Genomic DNA, 18,479 nt, shown 5'->3' on the forward strand with positions numbered 1-18,479 from the left:
GAGCCACCGATGAAACATGGAGGAGCGGGCGAAGCCAGACTTACTACGGGGGAAAGGGGGGGGGAGCAGACGAGCGGAGTATGAAGTCGCTCAGCTCCCCCCCCCCCCGCTGTGGCGCAGGCGGAATAGAAAAAGTACTTCCATCACCTCCCCCCGCCCTTCCCTCTACATTCTCTATGTTTGTATCTTTGGGATACGCGTAAGCTTAGCCCCCCAGATAACCAGAGCAACCAGGAAGGCAGCCAATGGCCTTTCCGCGCCGCTTCTTTCCTCTGGACCAATCAGAGAACGTCGCGACCGCAACCTTGCGGTTGGATCGGGCCTGCAGCCAATCAAACACAGACAAAGAGGCAGGGAGGGTGGGGGGCTAGCTTTTAGATGAGGTGATCTCGTGCGCTAGAGTCCTCGTGCGGAGCGCCTATAAGTAGGTGGAGGCTGACACGCGCGCGCTTTAGACCTTCTGCGGGGATTCCGGCTGGACGGTCTGAGTCTTGAGTGTGCGAGAGCTCCGGTCTTCTGCTCTACATCCGTGCGGTCGTCATGAAGACCAAGTTCTGTAACGGCGGCGAGGCCGACTCTTCCCCTCTGGGTTTCCTGCTGGGATGCGCCCCGGGCCCGGGATTACCCGCCCTCACTCAGTCGCCCCCCTCGCCGCCGCCTTCTAACACCGATACCGAAGTGAAGGAACTGGGGCTCCGGGGCCAGGGCCAGCAGCAGCAGCAGCAGCAGCCGCCTCTCGTTCTGCCGCCCACCCCTCCATCCCCGCCGGCGGAGGAGCAGCCCGATCCCCGCACCCGGCGCAAGGCGTATCTGTGGTGCCGGGAGTTCTTGCGGGGGGCGTGGCGGGGGCTGCGGGAGGACCAGCTGCGCATCACGCCCATCAGGTTAGCATCTCGCTAGTATCCGGGCCGCTAACAGCCGTTGGCTAGAAGCTCGGCTCTTTCACCGGGGCGGTAGTCGCTGGGCTTGGCATCTCTTTATGACATTCCTCGCACGTCTGGAGTGCGTTACCTTAGACACGGCTTGTGGGTCGGCTAGTTCAGAGAGAAAGACAGAGAGAGAGAGATAAACGTTAAAATGACGGCGGTGGTGATGTGTGTGTGTGTGTGTGTGTGTGTGTCTGTGTGTGGATTTTTTTCGTTAAGCAAAACTGAGGGAAATGGGGGTGGAGCTGTTAGTTTGGTCTACCTTGCATCTTTTGTGCAAATGGCGGAAATAACCAGAGGGCGTCAAAGTGTTCTTGCTCCTTCTACGAAAGGCATTAAAGATCTCCACAGGCCATCAAGCCCATACTTACATACTCCCCCCAAATAGGAAGAATTGGGGTGAGTTTTGGTGGTTATTGGGCCACAAAAAGTCATCCTGGACATGGTTAATGGAAAAGAGCCAGTTTGGGGGGGGGGACGACAGGGAAGTCTGGGAATGACCGCTTTTGAAGATACTTCTATAGGCTGCAGAATTTGCACAAAAAATTAAATTTGTAAATTATAGCTTCTTTAACAAGCCGTAGTTACATGATTTTCACATAATCTCAAAGCAATTATGAGTCACTGGTGGATAATGTTATACCTAAAACAACCATTCAACTTAATGCTGAAGCCACATTAATGTTTTGCTTTCTTAGAGAAACCAAAAAAAGTAATTTGAAAACCAGCTACTAAAACATTTCTGATTTTGACTTCATACTCACTGTAGTGTAGAGGATAGTATGTTGAAAGACTGCCCATTTAGACTTCCTGCCAGATCATACTGGTAGAATGGATAATGATGGACAAACCAGCTTCAAGCAGTATTTTTTATTCTGAGTTACAAGGTAATTTAAATTCAAGTATCACATCAATTCATAAAGTTTTCTTAAAAGTAATTATTAGATTTAACCTATGCCTGCTCTTCAGATCGGGTGTCAAACTGCTGGTTGATTACTTTTAACAATCGCTATTAGCAACTGTCTCAAGTATGTGTAGCATAAAATGTTTTAGAGATAAATTCATAGCTTATCTTTTAAAGTTTGGGTCATATGGGGTGATTTCTGGACAATGAAGACTTAAATTGCTTCTGACCTTTTTTAAATAAGACTGCTTAGCATTATGAATCATTTCTTCATTGCAAGTTCCTGTAAAATGTTAGGTGCCTTTCTCTGACTCATAATCTCAGCAGTAACTGCTTTGCATATAGTGTTAGGAAAGTAAAGATTAGGAAGCTTCTTAATTTGATGTATTGCTTATTAAACTTATGTGTGTTTTCAAAATTATGTGAAAAGTGTAGCTTTTTAGTATATCTAAGTTATGTTTCTGTACAAGAGAAATATTGAACTTTGGTTTAATTTCTTTTTTGTTTGAGTGGCAACCTTGTTAATTTAGAGCAGCCTTCTCCAACAGAAAAGAATTGAGTGGAAATTTGATGAAAAAGTTAAGTGTTTATTCTGATAACACATTTTTTTTCTAATAAAAGCAGATAAGTTTTTTCTAGCATAGCTAGAAGAATTTGTTTAGGCTGTCAAATCCAGCCCCTCTCATTATAGAAAAGCAAATTAATGCATATATATGACAGATGGCTGCCCAGCTGGTACTCTGACATCTGCTTTGTTGCACTTAAATTTACATAGATCCTACTGGAATTTAAGAGGCTTGCTTCTTTAATGCACAGAGAATACATAACAATGCATTTTTGAAATGTTCGATGATAGAATATTTTTATGTAATTAGTATATTTGTTCCTGCAGTTGTAGATGTTGTCTGGGATAGGGAAATTAAACCACAGTTTAGAGTTATGCAATGGAGTTCTGCTGTTAGCAGCCTTTAATACTTGATCTTTGAAAAAGTACTATCTTTTAAAGAGTGAAGCAAAATATAGAAATATCAAATGAGTGGGTGAACTGATCATTTTATACCTTTGCATATTTGAGACTAGTGATAGCACTCAGTGACTAATTTTAATATGTAAACAATAGGATTGCATAAAGTCATCACTGGTACAACCTGTATGCTGTCAAAGATACTTGTTTCATTTGGCAGGTTGAGAGGTGGCTAGAACAAAACTGTAGGATAACTAAATTGAGTTCTAAGCCATAGAAAACTGCAAAGTTTATAACCGAATATCAACTTTAAATGAACTTACAGGTAAGGCTGATCAATAGAGAGGATTCCCTGAAGGGAAAATGGTATGGATTGTGTCATATGAGAAATTTCATAGTTTTCTTTCATGCAGGTACGATGGTCAAGAACGTGATGATTCTAAGAACTAGTTTTAGTATTTATGAAATGGCTAACTAATGGCTAGCTAATTGATAGAGGGGTGATTCTTAGAGCTAATTTCATATAACTTGATGTTTGGGTCACATATATATAAAACACCTTGTGTTTTATTAATCTAAGTTTTCTGACTTGGAAAGAATTCAAAACTAAGTGCAGATTAAATCAACTAAGCTAAAATGGATAATTTCATATATTTATATAGTACAGTACTAAAACTCTAGTCTAGTGTCTGTAACCTTTACAGGGTGAAACAGTGCATCACACGGGGCAAAATGTTTTGAACTAAAGTACCTCAAATGCGCTTGCTTACAAAATGCATTCAAAATTGAAGAGCAGTGACTCTTGTGGCATTGAAATTTGGTTAATTTTTAAAAACTTTTTATGACATAAAACGTATAAAGCATTTAAGGCATAATACAAAATGTTATAAATTTTTATTGTAGTTAGTTTCTGTTGTTAGACTGTACTGCATAATGTAGTTCACTATGGGCTACTCTCAGGGCAGATACATATCTGAATATCTCCCTGAATTTTTAAGAACTTTTCAAATATATACAGTGCATTCAGAAAGTATTCAGACCCCTTCACTTTTGTCAATTTTGTTATTCTGCAGCCTGATTCTACAGTTGTTGAAATTCATTTTTTTTCATTAATCTACACTAAGTACCCCATAATGACATAATGCAGAGCTCAGAGATAGGATTATTGCAAGGCACAGGTCTGGAGAAGGATACAGTAATATTTCTGCTGCACTGAAAGTTCCTAAGAGCTCAGTGGCCTCCATAATTCTCAAATGGAAGACGTTTGGAACAACCAGGACTCTTGCAAGAGCTTCGCTTGGTCAAACTGAGCAGTCGGGAGAAGGATCTTCATAAGAGAGGTGACCAAGGACCCGATGGTCACTCTGACTGAGCTCCAGAGATCCTGTGTGGTGATGGGACAGAGTTCCAGAAGGACAAACATCACTTCAGTCCTCCATCAATCTAGGCTTTATGGCACAGTGGCTAGATGGAAGCCTCTCCTTAGTGCGAAACACATGAAAACCCGCTTGGAGTTTGCAAAAAAGTACCTGACTGTAAGGAACAAGATTCTCTCTGGTCTGATGAAACCAAGATTGAACTGTTCGGCCTCAATTCTAAATGTTATATCTGGAGAAAACCAGGCACTGCTAATCACCTGCCCAAAATCATCCCAGCAGTAAAGTGTGGTGATCATGCATTGGGGGTGTTTTTCTGCAACAGGGAAAAGGAGACAGGTCAGGATTGAGGGAAAGCTGAATGGAGCAAAGTACAGGGATAGTCTCAATGAAAACCTGTTCCACAGCACTCATGACCTCAGACTTGGCCAAAGGTTCACTTTCCAATATGATAACGATCCTAAACGCACAGCCAAGACAACATAGGAATGGCTTAGGGACAACTCTGTGAATGTCCTAGAATGGCCTAGCCAGACTCTGACTTAAACCCTATTGAACAACATGGCTGTCCAAGCAAGACAAACTAACACAGTCCACAGAAACTCAATCCTCAACACGAACGGTTGCCTTTTGCAACCAGCACCTCCCACACCTTTTATAATTCAACCAAGGCTTCCTAATTCCTTCTCTTTGCCTTTGGAGCTGCCCCATTGCAATCCTCTGTCCTATTCGCTTCTCTTCCCTGTGCATTCATGCATCCATGATTTGTCCCAACTGTTCTTCATCTCTGTCCAACTCAGGCTCCCAGCACAGCTGTGTCTCAGCCTGCACATGAGTAGAGGGGCCAGGCTCCTTGTCCGACTGTAAGTCTTGGAGCTCCTCAGAGCCTTCCTCTGACTCCAGTGTCACTCCAAGCCCTTCCTCCTCATCTGATTCCTCAGACTCAGCTGCCAATTCCTCAGACTCCACTGACTGGCCAGGAATCACAACAAATTTTCTTTACATATGTGCATTACGGGCAGGACTTTTCCTGTTTCACTCTTATTGGAGAAAGCCAACGAGTTTTGGTATTCAAGCTAGCTGCTTTCCCTTTCTTCCTTAGAAAACCAAAAACAGAGCTGTACATCCTAGCTTCTGTAGTATCTGCAGGGTTTAATATTTTAATATTGTTGAAGTTGCAAAAGAAAAGCATTCTATTACACAAAGAAACTCAAAGAAAGGCTGCTAACTTCTGCTTTTCAGGAAAATAAAACAACCTTTGGAATGCTACCTGCAAAAGCTGTCTTCTGTCATGAAAGTCTTGAAAGAAAAAATAGTGCTACTTTGGAGCAAGCATAGATATTATTGATAATAGTCAGGATATTAGTGCTATTAAGTTGGGTATGGGATAATTGGGGAGAGGAGAAATCTATTTGATGGCTTTTTTATGTGGCAAAGTTTGTTCTCAAGAACCAGGCAGGGCCAGAATCGAGTGGACAAAGCCAGAGACCAGGCTGTATTTCCTCCAAATGATCATAAAATTTATCAAGGTGAAATGAAAGAAAATGAATAGTGGAATTTTTTCTGTGTGTCAGATGCTAAATTTGAATTTTAAAAATGGTAATATGATTGCTACAGATTATCCCTATCCCAAGCAGCAGAACTGCTTGTTTTCTGGGCAATCTTAGATTACAATCATCATAACTAATAACTGCAACAGGCAGGCTCCATTACGGTCATAACTTGAGAATTACCTGTACTAAGAAATGGGAAGCTAAATTGTGAACTTGTTCAGTTCTTTAATTGTGAAATCTATTTTTAATAGTCTATACAAGCAGATTACATCATTATGCTAATGCTATTATGCTGTTATTAATGTCTTTCTAACATGTAAGTTTGAATAATAACAGCACCACAGTAAATATATAAATATATATGTTCATATAAAACTGTTTTTATTAGAATATAATTGTAAGACCAAATCAATTCTGTGCAATGATAACTGAATATGAGTACTGTTTAAATTTACTTACTAAATGAGGCCAATTATTTTATTTAATATTTTGAAAAGATGCCACAAACATAATCACAAAATGGCTGTTTGAGGTATGACTAAGAATAAATGTCTGTCATGGAGATAAACTTAGTAACAAAACGGGAATTCTCTGTTTTGTGTGTGTCTGGGTGTATGTGTGTGTGTGTCTGCACTGATCCATATATATATACAAAACAAAACAGGGACGAATACAAGCAAGAAATATGATTTGGAGTTCTAATTGAACTTGATTATTTCTGCTCCAAAAGGCCTTCATGCAGAAAGCTAAATAAATGATACTAAGGGTAAAGCAACAGGTTCATGAATCTAGACACAGCAAATTTGGATTTGAATCCAAAGCATGAATCTATTTTTCACACTTGTGTTCAAATTCAAACAGTCCAAATCTTACTTGCATACTGACACTCTCCTGTGATAAATAAAAAATGGATTTCTTTTTGTAGAGGAGGCCTCAGCAACATGCTGTTCCAGTGCTCTTTGCCTGACACTATAGAGACTGTTGCAGATGAACCTCGCACTATTCTTCTTCGTTTATATGGTGCAATTCTGCAAATGGTAAGTATTGATAGAACAATGTATATGTGAATAATATACATTTCAGCTGTTCCACCTATGTTGGTTTATTTAATGCATAAAAATATATGGTTTTTAATGTAAATCTCAAGTGTGTTTGAAATACAAAATATCTATTAGGTTTTGTCAACAATGCACATAGAACTGTTGTCGTAAACACTTCTTATTATTGGATCATCATTATGCATATATGAATTGAGAAACAGCTTTGGTTATAACTTTGTTCATTCCCTGGCTCTGAACTGAATCATTAGCCTTGAGTAATAGTGACTTACACATCTTTTTCAAAAATGGCTCTCCCAGGAAACTTTATTGTTGCTTAAGCAACATTACATTTGATATAAGTTTCTCTTTTCCCATGTTTCTACTTTCAGGTGTTAATATTAATTCCTTTTAATATTATGTCCATATTATAGTGATTAGTCTAGAAAGAAAAAAAGGAAGCAGATTCTGTTTAATGCACAGGAAATGGCCTCCCCATTCTGTTCATCCAAAGAATTGGCCTTTAGAATAATAAGGATTCTTCTCCTTTACTGTTCATTGATTTGCTTGTCAGTCACTTAGTATGCTTTCAGGCATTGGCCAAAAGATAATAAAATAAAAATACAACTATATTTCTCATGCTAAGAATTTAATGTCAGCTAAAAGTAATTAAAATGTAAAAATCTTAACATACAATCAAACATGTAAATAGGTTCAATATATAAATATGTTAATGAACATATTAAGAGATTAAATTTAGATTTAAACACCTAATATCGGATAATTTTTAAAAAATGCCTGGCACTGAAAAGGTAATAAGATTAGTGCTAGTCTCCCCCTCCACCCTCCCTGGAAATGCTGTTAGTTATTTCTACATTACCTCAGGTGATTATGGCATCAGGAAAAGATAATGAAGATAACATCAATTAAATACAGCAGCAGGTGTTATACTAGGGACTTTGGACCAAGTGTTCTTTGCACTTTTAACTAGAGGTAGGAATGGACAGAAGCTAGTGCAATTATTTATCAACAACACATTTCCATTTAGTAGCCAAACAGCTAGAAGTTGAATTGGCTGCAGTTTCCAGGTAGTTTTCATAAATGATCCTCTCTAGTATAATTGGTTTTGGACCAGGATTTGGGTGACCTGATTCAAATCCACCCCCACTTACGAAAGTTCACGGGGCGATTTTGGGATAGTTGTTCTCTGTAACTCCCATATATCTCAGTCTTGCTTTTGGGGAAGAATTGAAGGAGGGAGATCTATTTACATCACTTTGACCTTCTAGAGAAAATATAGGATATAAGTTTAACAAATTATATATAATTTATGCAGTACAGGTAGTCCTTGAATTATGACCACAATTGAGCCAAAGTTTCTGTTGTTAAATGAGGCAGTTAAGTGAATTTTGCCTCATTTTACAACCTTTTTTGCTATAGTTATTAAGCAAATGATTGCAGTTGTTAAGTGAATCATGCAGTCATTAAGGAAATTTGGCTTGCCCCATTGACTGCTTGTCTAAAGCTGGCTGGGAAGGTTACAAAAGTTGATCATATGACCCTGGGAGATGCAACTGTCATAAATATATGCCAGCTACCAAGCGACCAAATTTGGATCACATAACTGTGGGGTTACGGCGTTGGTCATAAGTGTGAAAAACTGTCATAAGTCACTTTTTCAATGCTGTTTTAACTTTGATGGTCATTAAACAAATAGTTTTAAGTCAAGGGCTACCTATAATTGATCCCAGCAGTTATAGGAATATGAATAGCAATGACTTAATTTATCTATATGGAGTTTAGATTCCAGTTCTTACAGCCCAAATAATTCAGTTCATTGAGGCTCCATAGAGCCAAGTGGATCTGGAGTACCCTGAGATTGCTAAGTTCTGCTTAATGTCATGGTTCTGATGCGAAGACCAACAAACTCAGAATGTAGAGTTGACACTTATGTTCTTAAGGCTCCATATTGAACCCATGAAATTCCATCTTATGTAGACTCTCCACCAATGAGTCCTGCTACATTTTTGTGTAAAGGTTGTGCTATATTGCAGAATTTACACAAGAAAGATGTCTGATTATTTATTTAACGTAAATCCCAATAAAGCCAGGGGATTTGTTCCCAAGTAGTGCTTTTAAATGAGATGCCTGGAATTGATCCAGTGGGAAAAAGAGATGCAGAAATGTCACAAATAACTATTTCCTGCTCATTGAAGTATTTATTACTAGTTTTAATATTTCTGATATCATGAAATTAGGTTTGAAATTGGCCTGAAACCATTATTAATTATTTGTAGATATTGTTGCAATCCTAAATTTCCATTTGTTTAGCTAACAGAAAAATCTATGATTAACATTACTCATAATTGAGTATGACTGTTGTTTTAACTCTTTAAACATATGCTTATTCCTAGTCTAGAATGGTCAGCAAGACAATAATAGTGCCTAAAATACCTAAGCCTTTTGAATAGGTTTACAGATTAGATAATGTGATATTGATTAAAGTAAAAGTTCTTATAATGTATAATTCCAAGATGTATTCCATCATAACACTGTTCAGTAGTGACAGAAGATATAGAAATTATGTTTAAAACTTGATAAATTATTTTGATCTGGTTCTTAAAAGAGTACTCATGATAGTATTAATTTTTTTTATAACTAGAATACTCCTGAACTCCAAATATATTGAAATTCCATATTAAACGCCACTTGAGTGTATGGTGAGAATAATCCTGAGAATAACTATGTTTTAAAGCTTGGATTATGTACTGCAAACTAAAATGTAACAAGTGTTGAAATTTTGCAAGGCAATAACCAAAGAAAAGAAATAGATTTTTGCTGTTGCTGATTTATTGCTGTGACCTAAAATACTGGTGCTAGAACTACAATTTAAAATAAGTGTTAAGTATTTTACATTAATTTACAAATTAATTTATAGTGCTATTGTTCAGTGTATAAGATTACATTTTTTAAAGTTGTCTGCAGAGTAAATAGAAATTAGTGCGTGGTTGTGATATGCTCATTTTCATTTGAAAATATAGTGGAGTTTTCAGAATTTTAATATGTACTAGCATGCATTTAGACATAAATACTGCAATTCTAGTGCTCTGAATATTTAGTCTTACAGAATCATAAATTGGATTGGATTGTGCTTATGCTTCCCCTGAAAAAACTATTTTTATAATATATTTTCTGCCTTTTTATGAAGAAAATAATTCAGAACCTTTGGACTTTTCTTCAGTCCTAGTTTGGCTGCTCATTTGAGTATTAACATCCTAATTTTTTTTTCACTTCGTATTTTAAAATTTTTGAAGATATCTAACTTCCTTTATTTCCATAGTGGCAGTGAAATGACTGTTTTTGTTGGTGCAGTTCACTAAGGTTTAAGTAAGCAGAGACAGTCCTAAGGTAAAACTTTCAGATTATATTGAGGGTCTCAGTATAAACATTTGTCTCTTTCTAAACTATTTTTAATGCATAAGCAAACTGATTTTCTTTCCAGTGTCACACTTTGATCTCAAAAATCAATAAAGTGTTAAAGAAAAATAAAACTGAAGCTGATGGTAGTCTTACAGTGAATATTCACAACTTTTTCATTTAGACTCCTAATTGTAATTTTTATGGATAAAGACTGCAGAATATTTAATTTAAATGGATATTTTTTTAGATAGAAGTAAAGTTTATATTACAGCAGCATTCAAAAAAACAATTCCCATTTTCAGATTCATACCAATTCTCAGGACCAAACTTTAACTCTTCAGCTCTTTTATTCCAAATTTCAAAAGTGCTAATTGGAGGATACCTTACCAGTCCTTCATATTCCAACTGAAATAACATTTGTTTAAAAATTTGTCCTGCTGTTTACTTCCCAACATAATAGTCCAGTTTGCTTATCATAAATACTGGAAGACACAAATGTCAGTGCATACAAACTGTTCAATTATATTGCTTTAAGTTGGCTACAAGAAAATGTAGAAAAGACTTGGGGTATTCCTCAGCCAACTTTTATTTTCTGCCACTGTGCTATATAATATCAGGCTAGGAAGTAAGTTGTAAAAAATTGTGAGCTTGTCTGAGAGTAATAGAAAGAACAATATTATTGATTGGTGTATACATCTGAAAGGCAGTTATTAAAGCAATTAAAATAAATAGAATAACTGTTTACTACTGCAAAATGTACAAATTGCAGTATTGTGTATTATTTACTTGTGGCAGGAATTCCATTTTAGCCAAATAAAGGGAAGACTGGGAGGAAAAATGGCTCATGCCTCATTTCTAGCAGCCAGATACTAGAATTCTGTTGTTATTACCACCCTGTCTCAGTTTTGAATAAAATAGAAAGCATTTAAGACTACATAATGTTCACTAAGCATATACAGATTGACTGCAATTGCTTGATATTGCCTATCTACTTCTTACTTTTTATTTGTTTGTAACTCAGTAAATATGTGGAATTCTGTAAGTGTAATGCTCCTTTACTGTTGAGATTTTTGCTTTGAAAACCTGGTGCCAAGGAATAACTACAAATGCCCATTTATTGGCATATAGAATTCCTGATATGGGGACACTTGTTGGGTGGCGATAAGGGTCGTCTGAGGGTAATGTACCATTTTAGTTGTATGTGCATGTGTTCTCTGCTGCAGGCTTGTCCATGCGATCGTGCCTAGAGCACTCTGGTTTCCAGGTGACAGACACGATTTACGGTATAGTATGAGATCTCTGAAGTTGGAGCATTCTCTGCTGGTTTCATTTCCTTTGGGCTCAGAGTATGAGGCTATGATGAAAAAGATTACTTTCTATAGATATTTTTGTAATAGCTTTACAGTTAAATGGAAATTGTAAATGGATTCCATCATTCCATCTTTCTGCTCCCTTAAAAGAATGGTAACTTTATCAGAAGTAAAAAGGATTAGGGATGTTGTTGGATTTAAAAGGATCCATATTATTCATAAGCCCCAACATTACAATTTCCCCATATGTGGTTTATATCAAGACCACAGACTAGGGTGTTAACTGTGAGGTATAAAAATTCACTTTAGATATTCAATGCAAGTCTATCCATATCCTGTGAATTTTCTTTGAGCGCAACTTGAAAACTTGCGAACTTCAACACCCAGAATTTCTCAGCCAGCCATGCTTGCTAGGGAATTCTGGGCAGTTGAAATCCACAAGTCTTAAAGTTGCCAAGGTTGGAGACCCCTGCTCTGCAAAATAAACATGCTGATCAATAAATAAATCGGCATTTTAATACCTCCCTTCTGATTTCTTAACAAACACAAAATGTTATTTTGATATAGGAGTGAGCAGTTTCTCTCTACATATGCTTTCTATCCCAGTTTTTTACAGAGACAAATGGTTGGATTTCTGAGGAAGTCACAGGATTACAAATGTTCTTTATATTCATTTTTTAAGCTTAATTTTATAGTAATTAAACATTACAGTTAAAAAGATAAAAACTAATACAAACTAAAAACATAAAAAGAAAAACAGTGCAGAAAAGAAAAAATAGAAAACTAAGAATATAATAAAAAGAAAAGAAATGTATAAAGAAATGACTTTATCCTTCTCTTCTCTTAAAATATGACAAATGATCTCTTCTTCCAGTATCTCATCTCTTATCTATAAACAATTCCTTAAAGCCTCATCATTCAGTCCTGGTCAGCAAAAATCTATTAAGGGTTACGAGAGATGACAATATACCAATTTGATCAAATAAACTAACTTTATATTCTTTCCTTTTTTTTAACAATCTTGATCCTTAATACCTTTAAACAATATCCAAGAACTTGATTTGTTTCATTTTTTTTCTTTTTTTTTCATAAAATTCTTCAAAGTTTAACATATCTCTTTTGTAAATCCAATATGGGAAAGCTCCCAAATCCAGGTCACTTTTTTTGGTTTGGTATTTGTGTATCTCCCTTTAAATATTAAGATATCAGTGGTTTTCATTTGTATGTCCAATACAGCATCTTCTTCCATATCACTCGTCTATCGTTTTTAAATGCATTTTCAGATCAATCTTAGTGAACTTGTTCCTATTCTATAACATCTTTTGTCTATAATGGCAAACACTCTTAAAATTAACTTCTGTGTCCATTGTTCCCAAACATCCTTCAGTATATCCAGTGTTAAAGTATTTTGCTCCATTCTGTATTAGTAAATCAAATTTAAATGTTCTTTTCCTTGAATTGTAATCTTTAGTACCTTCGGATTTCCTTTAGTTTCCACCTGTCAAAATCCAATCCTATCTTTTTTTAAGAATTCAAAGAAATAGCATTTTCCCATGGAAAGGATTCTTATAATTAATTTCAAAATCTTATTTCAAATCCATCTGGACCCTTGGTCTGTAACTTTCCAAAATGAGAGTTCTAATCACCCTTTTGCTGTTTATTCCCAAAAAAAATTTTAAGTCCTTAAACTTGTATTTAATGTTTATTTTGCTAATGATTGAAGGAAAGTCACCTGATGCTATAAAACCTGTCAAGCAATCATCAATTTACAATCATTCATTTAGTGACAATGGAATTCAGAGTCACGATGGAATTGAAAGAAATGACTTATAACTGGTACTCACACTTAAAATCATCCCAGCATCCCCACAATCACATGATCGACATTCAGTTGCTTGGCAACATTTACGAAGGTTGCCACATTCACATTCGATGGGGTTGCCATTTGCAGCCTTTCCCAGATGGCTTCTAACAAGCAAAGTCAATGGAGGAAGCTGGATTTGTTTAATGTCATGTAATTCACTTAACTGCAGTGACTTGTTTAACTGTGGTGGCAAAAAAGTCATAAAATCGGGCACGACTCACTTAACTGCTTTGTTTACCAACCAAAATTTTGTTTTCTATTGTGGTTGTAAGTCGAGGACTACCTGTAGCTATATGGTAATTAGCAAGCAATTTCCAAAAGTGGTAAAAGAAGTATGAGAAATATTCATTTTTGCAAGTTCACATGCAAATTGGTTGACTTCATGAAAATCTTTAAGCAGCTTACATTCCCAGCAGAAAGCATGAATTCCTAAATATATGGTTATACTAAATAGGTAATTACAAATTTCTGGCCTTTGCACTAGTGCAGACATGTCAAACACAAGGCCCAGGGGCCGGATGCAGCCTGCAAAGTGATTTCATGTGGCCTGCGAAACCATCCTGGAAACAGTGAGGGAACGGCCCCCGCTGCCTTGGCCCTGGCCCAGGCCAGCGGGGAGCCAATGTACAATTTTGTAGTGGCCATCTTGGCACTTGCCCCGGTAGACCATGCCTTGGCACTTGCCCCGGTCTCACCCCCTTCTGCCAGAGACCCTCAGATCTGTCCCACTCCGGCCCAGGCCCCCATAGGCACCTTGACACGAATGATGAAGAACTGGGCATGCCCACCCAGTAGGCCACACCCACTCCATCCACATCCACCCAGTAGGCTGCACCCACTCTGGCCACACACACCCTACACCCCCAGGGCAACCGCAATGCTGATACGGCCCTCAGTGAAATTTGAGTTTGACACCTCTGCACTAGTGCATCAGGCCATTAGAGGCATCTCACTACAGTCCCTTTCAGGTTTTTTTTTTCATGAACCGTACAGTAATTTTTAAAAAAAATTCTTGGAAGTTGAGAAAATAGGCTTGTTTTATGCACACAGCATGTAAACTGCAGTGTGACTCTGTTGGTCTGAATATTTTTGTTTCGGGAATTCCCGAAGCAAATTTTCAAAACAATTTTATATTAACGCAAGCCATCAGTGTAATATAGGCATATGACTGCTGTAACGTAAAATGGTATAGGACTATTCAGCTTAATGATTTTTCATTGTTTTCAAATATACTAAGAAGCAATTTGAAACACCTTAATTCTAGACTAAAATTTTAGAAGCAAATCCCATTGATTTTAGAATTCCTGTATTAAGCATTATGTGTGGCTCACAGATTACAAGACTGCTGTACAATTCTCTTTCAGTGAAAAGTTTTGGATATTATATTCCTCCCCCATTTTTCTTTAAATTAAAACTCAGTCATGTTAGCTAGGTTCATTATGTGCTTATTTGAAAATACTAGCCAGTTTCCATATTTGCATCGTACAGGTATAGGTAATCTTTGATTTACAACCATTTGTTTAGAGACAAATATTACAGTGACACCAAAAAAGTGTCTTATGACCAGTGCTCATATTTATGACTTTCGCAGCTTCCCCATGGTCCCATGATTAAAATTCAGGTACTTAGCAACTGGTTTTTATTTACAACCGTTGCAGCATCCCAGAGTTATGTGATCTTCATTTGCTACCTTCCCAGCTGATTTCTGACAACCAAAGTCAATAGGGGACCAGATTCGCATGATTCATATAATAATTATGTTGATTTGCTTAACAATCATGGCAAAATAGGTTGTAAAATCGGACACAATTCACTTAGCAATCACCTTGCCTAATAATGGAAATTCTGGTCACAATTGTCGAAGACTACATGTAAGTTAAAATAAACACCTGTTAAAATTCTGGGAAAAGCCTCTCTAATCCAGTTTGCTTCTGATGGATTGTACTATCAAAAAGGAGCAATAAGCCAGAAATACTTCTGGTTAATATATAACTTTGATTGTTATTCAACAGGTTAGACAGTCAGTGATTGTCAGTTAGTGGCAGTGACCTAATGATTGCATAACATTTTTACTTAATATGCAGTTCTAAGATTGCCCTTGTGAATATTCACAAAAATCTCTGCTTTGCTTAAATATAATGTTATAGATAAATGTATGAGTATCTGCCAATGTAGTGTTTTAATGGAAATACTTCATTGTAGACAAAAGTTTTCATATTGAAGCAATTGAACAATTTTGTAGCACAACTCTTGAATATGTTATTCATATGTTACTTGGTAGAAGTATAATACAAAATAAAAACTATGCTCAGTTCCATTATCATCTTTAAATAGTTTTAGTGAAAGGCTTTCTGTAGCAGCCTTTAAATGTAGTTTGGTTTTAAACGTATGTGTTATTAGAACTACAACATTGGAAATTACATTAAAATGCCATATATGATTATATTCAATGGAACTGGGAAATGGAACAGGCCTATGTGTTTCATAGCTTTGAAAGCCTTAATGGATTACAAAGCTTTCTTTTCTGCTGGAATTTAAAACTAGCTACAATGAAAGCATGTGCCATTGAGCCAGACGTTAATACAAAAGCTGAAACTTTTGAACATGTTTAGATCTAGATGTTAAGAAACACCCTGCTGCCCACCAGGTCTGAAATGCCTTGATTTTTACTTTGATTTGCTTAAATTGCCTTGAAACATAATTGGTGATCGTCTTTAAAATGTATTAAAATATTGTTACTTTACAGTGTAAAAGACATCTGTCAACAAATGGTTACTGGGATAAGTGAGTGCTTCTCTACCTATACAAATAGATAATGCTTCCACTAGGTTTTGTATCTAGTAGTAGCTCCTGTAATAATTGGTTTGTACTGTGTTGCTCTATTTATATATGTGTAGTAAACCTGATTGATGCTATACCCTCATTTATATTCCAAAATCAAGATATTCTTGCATATCTGAATATTTGGTAGACAAGGAGATGACTACATCTCATATATAATGGTCATGTCTGTCTGTTACCCTAGGCAGACTTACACAGTGGAGTTAGTGGAGTTCAATGGCACATGCTTTTTGAATAATTTGAAGTGATACCTCATGTAAATAAGAGAGGAGTTCCATCAAAATCTCTGATATTTTGTAATATAATTGTTGAATATACATTCTAAATATAGCAGGCTTCCCTGGCTCTCCTCATTGTGGTGGCTACAGATTAACTTGATTCATATTAGTCTTCAATGTCTCATTGGAAATGTTGGCTTTTCTCATTCATAGAGGTCCTGTAATAAAGGAGGATCTGGACAGGCTCAAAAGGAAAATGATTTACAAGTAAGTACTGTCTTTGCTGAATATCTATATCTGATTAGTACAGTACATGCAGTGTAATTGCTATATGCCTGCCTTTTATCCATGTCTCCACAACTGTTTGAATATGCCTTCTCTGTTGGAGGTGGGGACATCTTAAAAAAGTACTTCTCAAGAATAAAAGAGCTAAAATAACTTCCTTTGGCATAGGCTCTTTTGTGGTATGCTTCTCTTCAATACTTTGTTACAAAATCTGCTTTCAATTGATTCAAAATTTAACCAAAATTTTTTCCCTTAAACCAAAAGATGTTTGTCAGTTTGAGACATCAGGGAAATGGTAATTCCCAAATCCCCATTCCTTATCTTTACTACTAGCAACAGGAGCTAGGGCAGAAAAGATGTTTTGGAGAAAAGAAGAAACTGTTGGGAAAGATTCTGACATATGACAGGAGTAATATATAAGGATGATGTCCTAGAATTAAGATTGATAATATATTCATATCAGCTTGCCTCCAATCAAATGAAGCATATAATGCAGTATATACAGAACATGTATTAGACTGGGATTTTAACTGCACATGTTAAATGACTTTTATTTGGAGAAAAGTGCAGGGGAAGAGAACTGTAACCTTGAAATGTATTTCAAAAGTAACATCAACCGGCTGTAGTCAATAAAAACCAGCTGTAGCTGTTACGGGGAAAACTACAGATGCTCATGTAAGCAAGTATATTGAGCCAAAATGCTTTCAGGCACTCTCAAGGCTTCCTTATCCAGCAGTATTAAGAAAACTTCAACTCGTGAAGCATTTAGTAGCAAAAACAAGAGATGTGACAGTTCCAATCTAGTACTAAACTCCTGTTTGTATCCTACCAAGTATGAAAATAGAAGAGATCATCACCACCTCCTCAAGATAGTGTTTTCACCAAATTCATGAGAAGCCTTAATTATGTAGAAGTATACAACTCGTGTGCTAAAAGGAAATAATTCATTTATTTGTACAATATATACAATTGCCTATCTCACAACATGACTGTAAAAACAAAAGCATAATTTACAAAATAAACATTCAAACAATGATCCAAAATAGTCTTCACAACATAACACATGACTGAGGATTTAAAACTTGTTCCACTTTCAATCAATAAAGATAATGGGACAGATACTCCTACAGCATTGGTTTAACTCCCTGGCCCAAACGTCTGAAGGATTATACAGGTTTTGAATGTCTTATGTAAAGACAAGATGGCTGGAGGTAACTTTGATCAACAGAGGGACATTGTTCCATAGGGCAAGAGTTACAACAGCAAAAACACAACTTCCATGTTTTTTGATAGAAGGGAACCTGTTAGTTCTTGGTGGGCAAACAGAAACAGCTAGAGACAGGCACATCCTGGTAGTGCTATGTAGGGCTTTATAGGTGACATCGAACACTTTGAATGGTATGGGTCAGCTTATTGGGAGCTACTGTGAGAACGATTTCCTGGTCAACAGGGAAATACAAGATGAACCTGTGCAAGATCCCTTTTAGCCATAGTTGCCCCCAGCAATTTGAGCAGGAACTGTGAGTCCAGGAGGACACTAAGATTGCTCACCAGCTTTGTCTAGTGCTGCCCCATTCAGAGTTAAAGTAGAAGGTTTCCAGAACTGGGGGTGGTGTGTGTGTGTGTGTGTGTGTGTGTGTGTGTGTGTGTGTGTGTCAACATGCCCATATACTCAGTTTTACTAAAATTGAACCGAAGCCTGTTCTCCATCTGGACCTCAACACTGGACATAACCTTAACAAAATTATAGGTAACCAGTGCTTTTTTGTAAAAAATAAAAA

General features: G+C 36.9%; 1 protein-coding gene across 3 annotated transcripts in view; it reads left to right on the forward strand.

The window, feature by feature from the left end:
- Positions 1-361: 361 nt before the first annotated feature.
- Positions 362-18,479, forward strand: part of CHKA (choline kinase alpha) — a 32,936-nt gene continuing 14,818 nt past the window's right edge. Inside the window, exons 1-3 of one of the 3 annotated variants that reach the window (XM_039331269.1) lie at positions 362-884; positions 6,649-6,760; positions 16,627-16,680. In XM_039331269.1, coding sequence (XP_039187203.1) covers positions 541-884; positions 6,649-6,760; positions 16,627-16,680 — 510 coding nt within the window. In that variant the 5' untranslated portion in view covers positions 362-540. Of the gene's footprint in view, positions 885-3,099; positions 3,120-6,648; positions 6,761-16,626; positions 16,681-18,479 lie in introns of those variants that run through there. The other 2 variants (XM_039331268.1, XM_039331270.1) reach the window with 2 other exon arrangements.

The sequence above is a fragment of the Crotalus tigris genome, unplaced genomic scaffold (genome assembly GCF_016545835.1).
Source record: "Crotalus tigris isolate CLP2741 ecotype Arizona unplaced genomic scaffold, ASM1654583v1 scf7180000024436.1354646, whole genome shotgun sequence".
In the NCBI taxonomy this organism is placed as follows: Eukaryota; Metazoa; Chordata; class Lepidosauria; order Squamata; family Viperidae; genus Crotalus; species Crotalus tigris.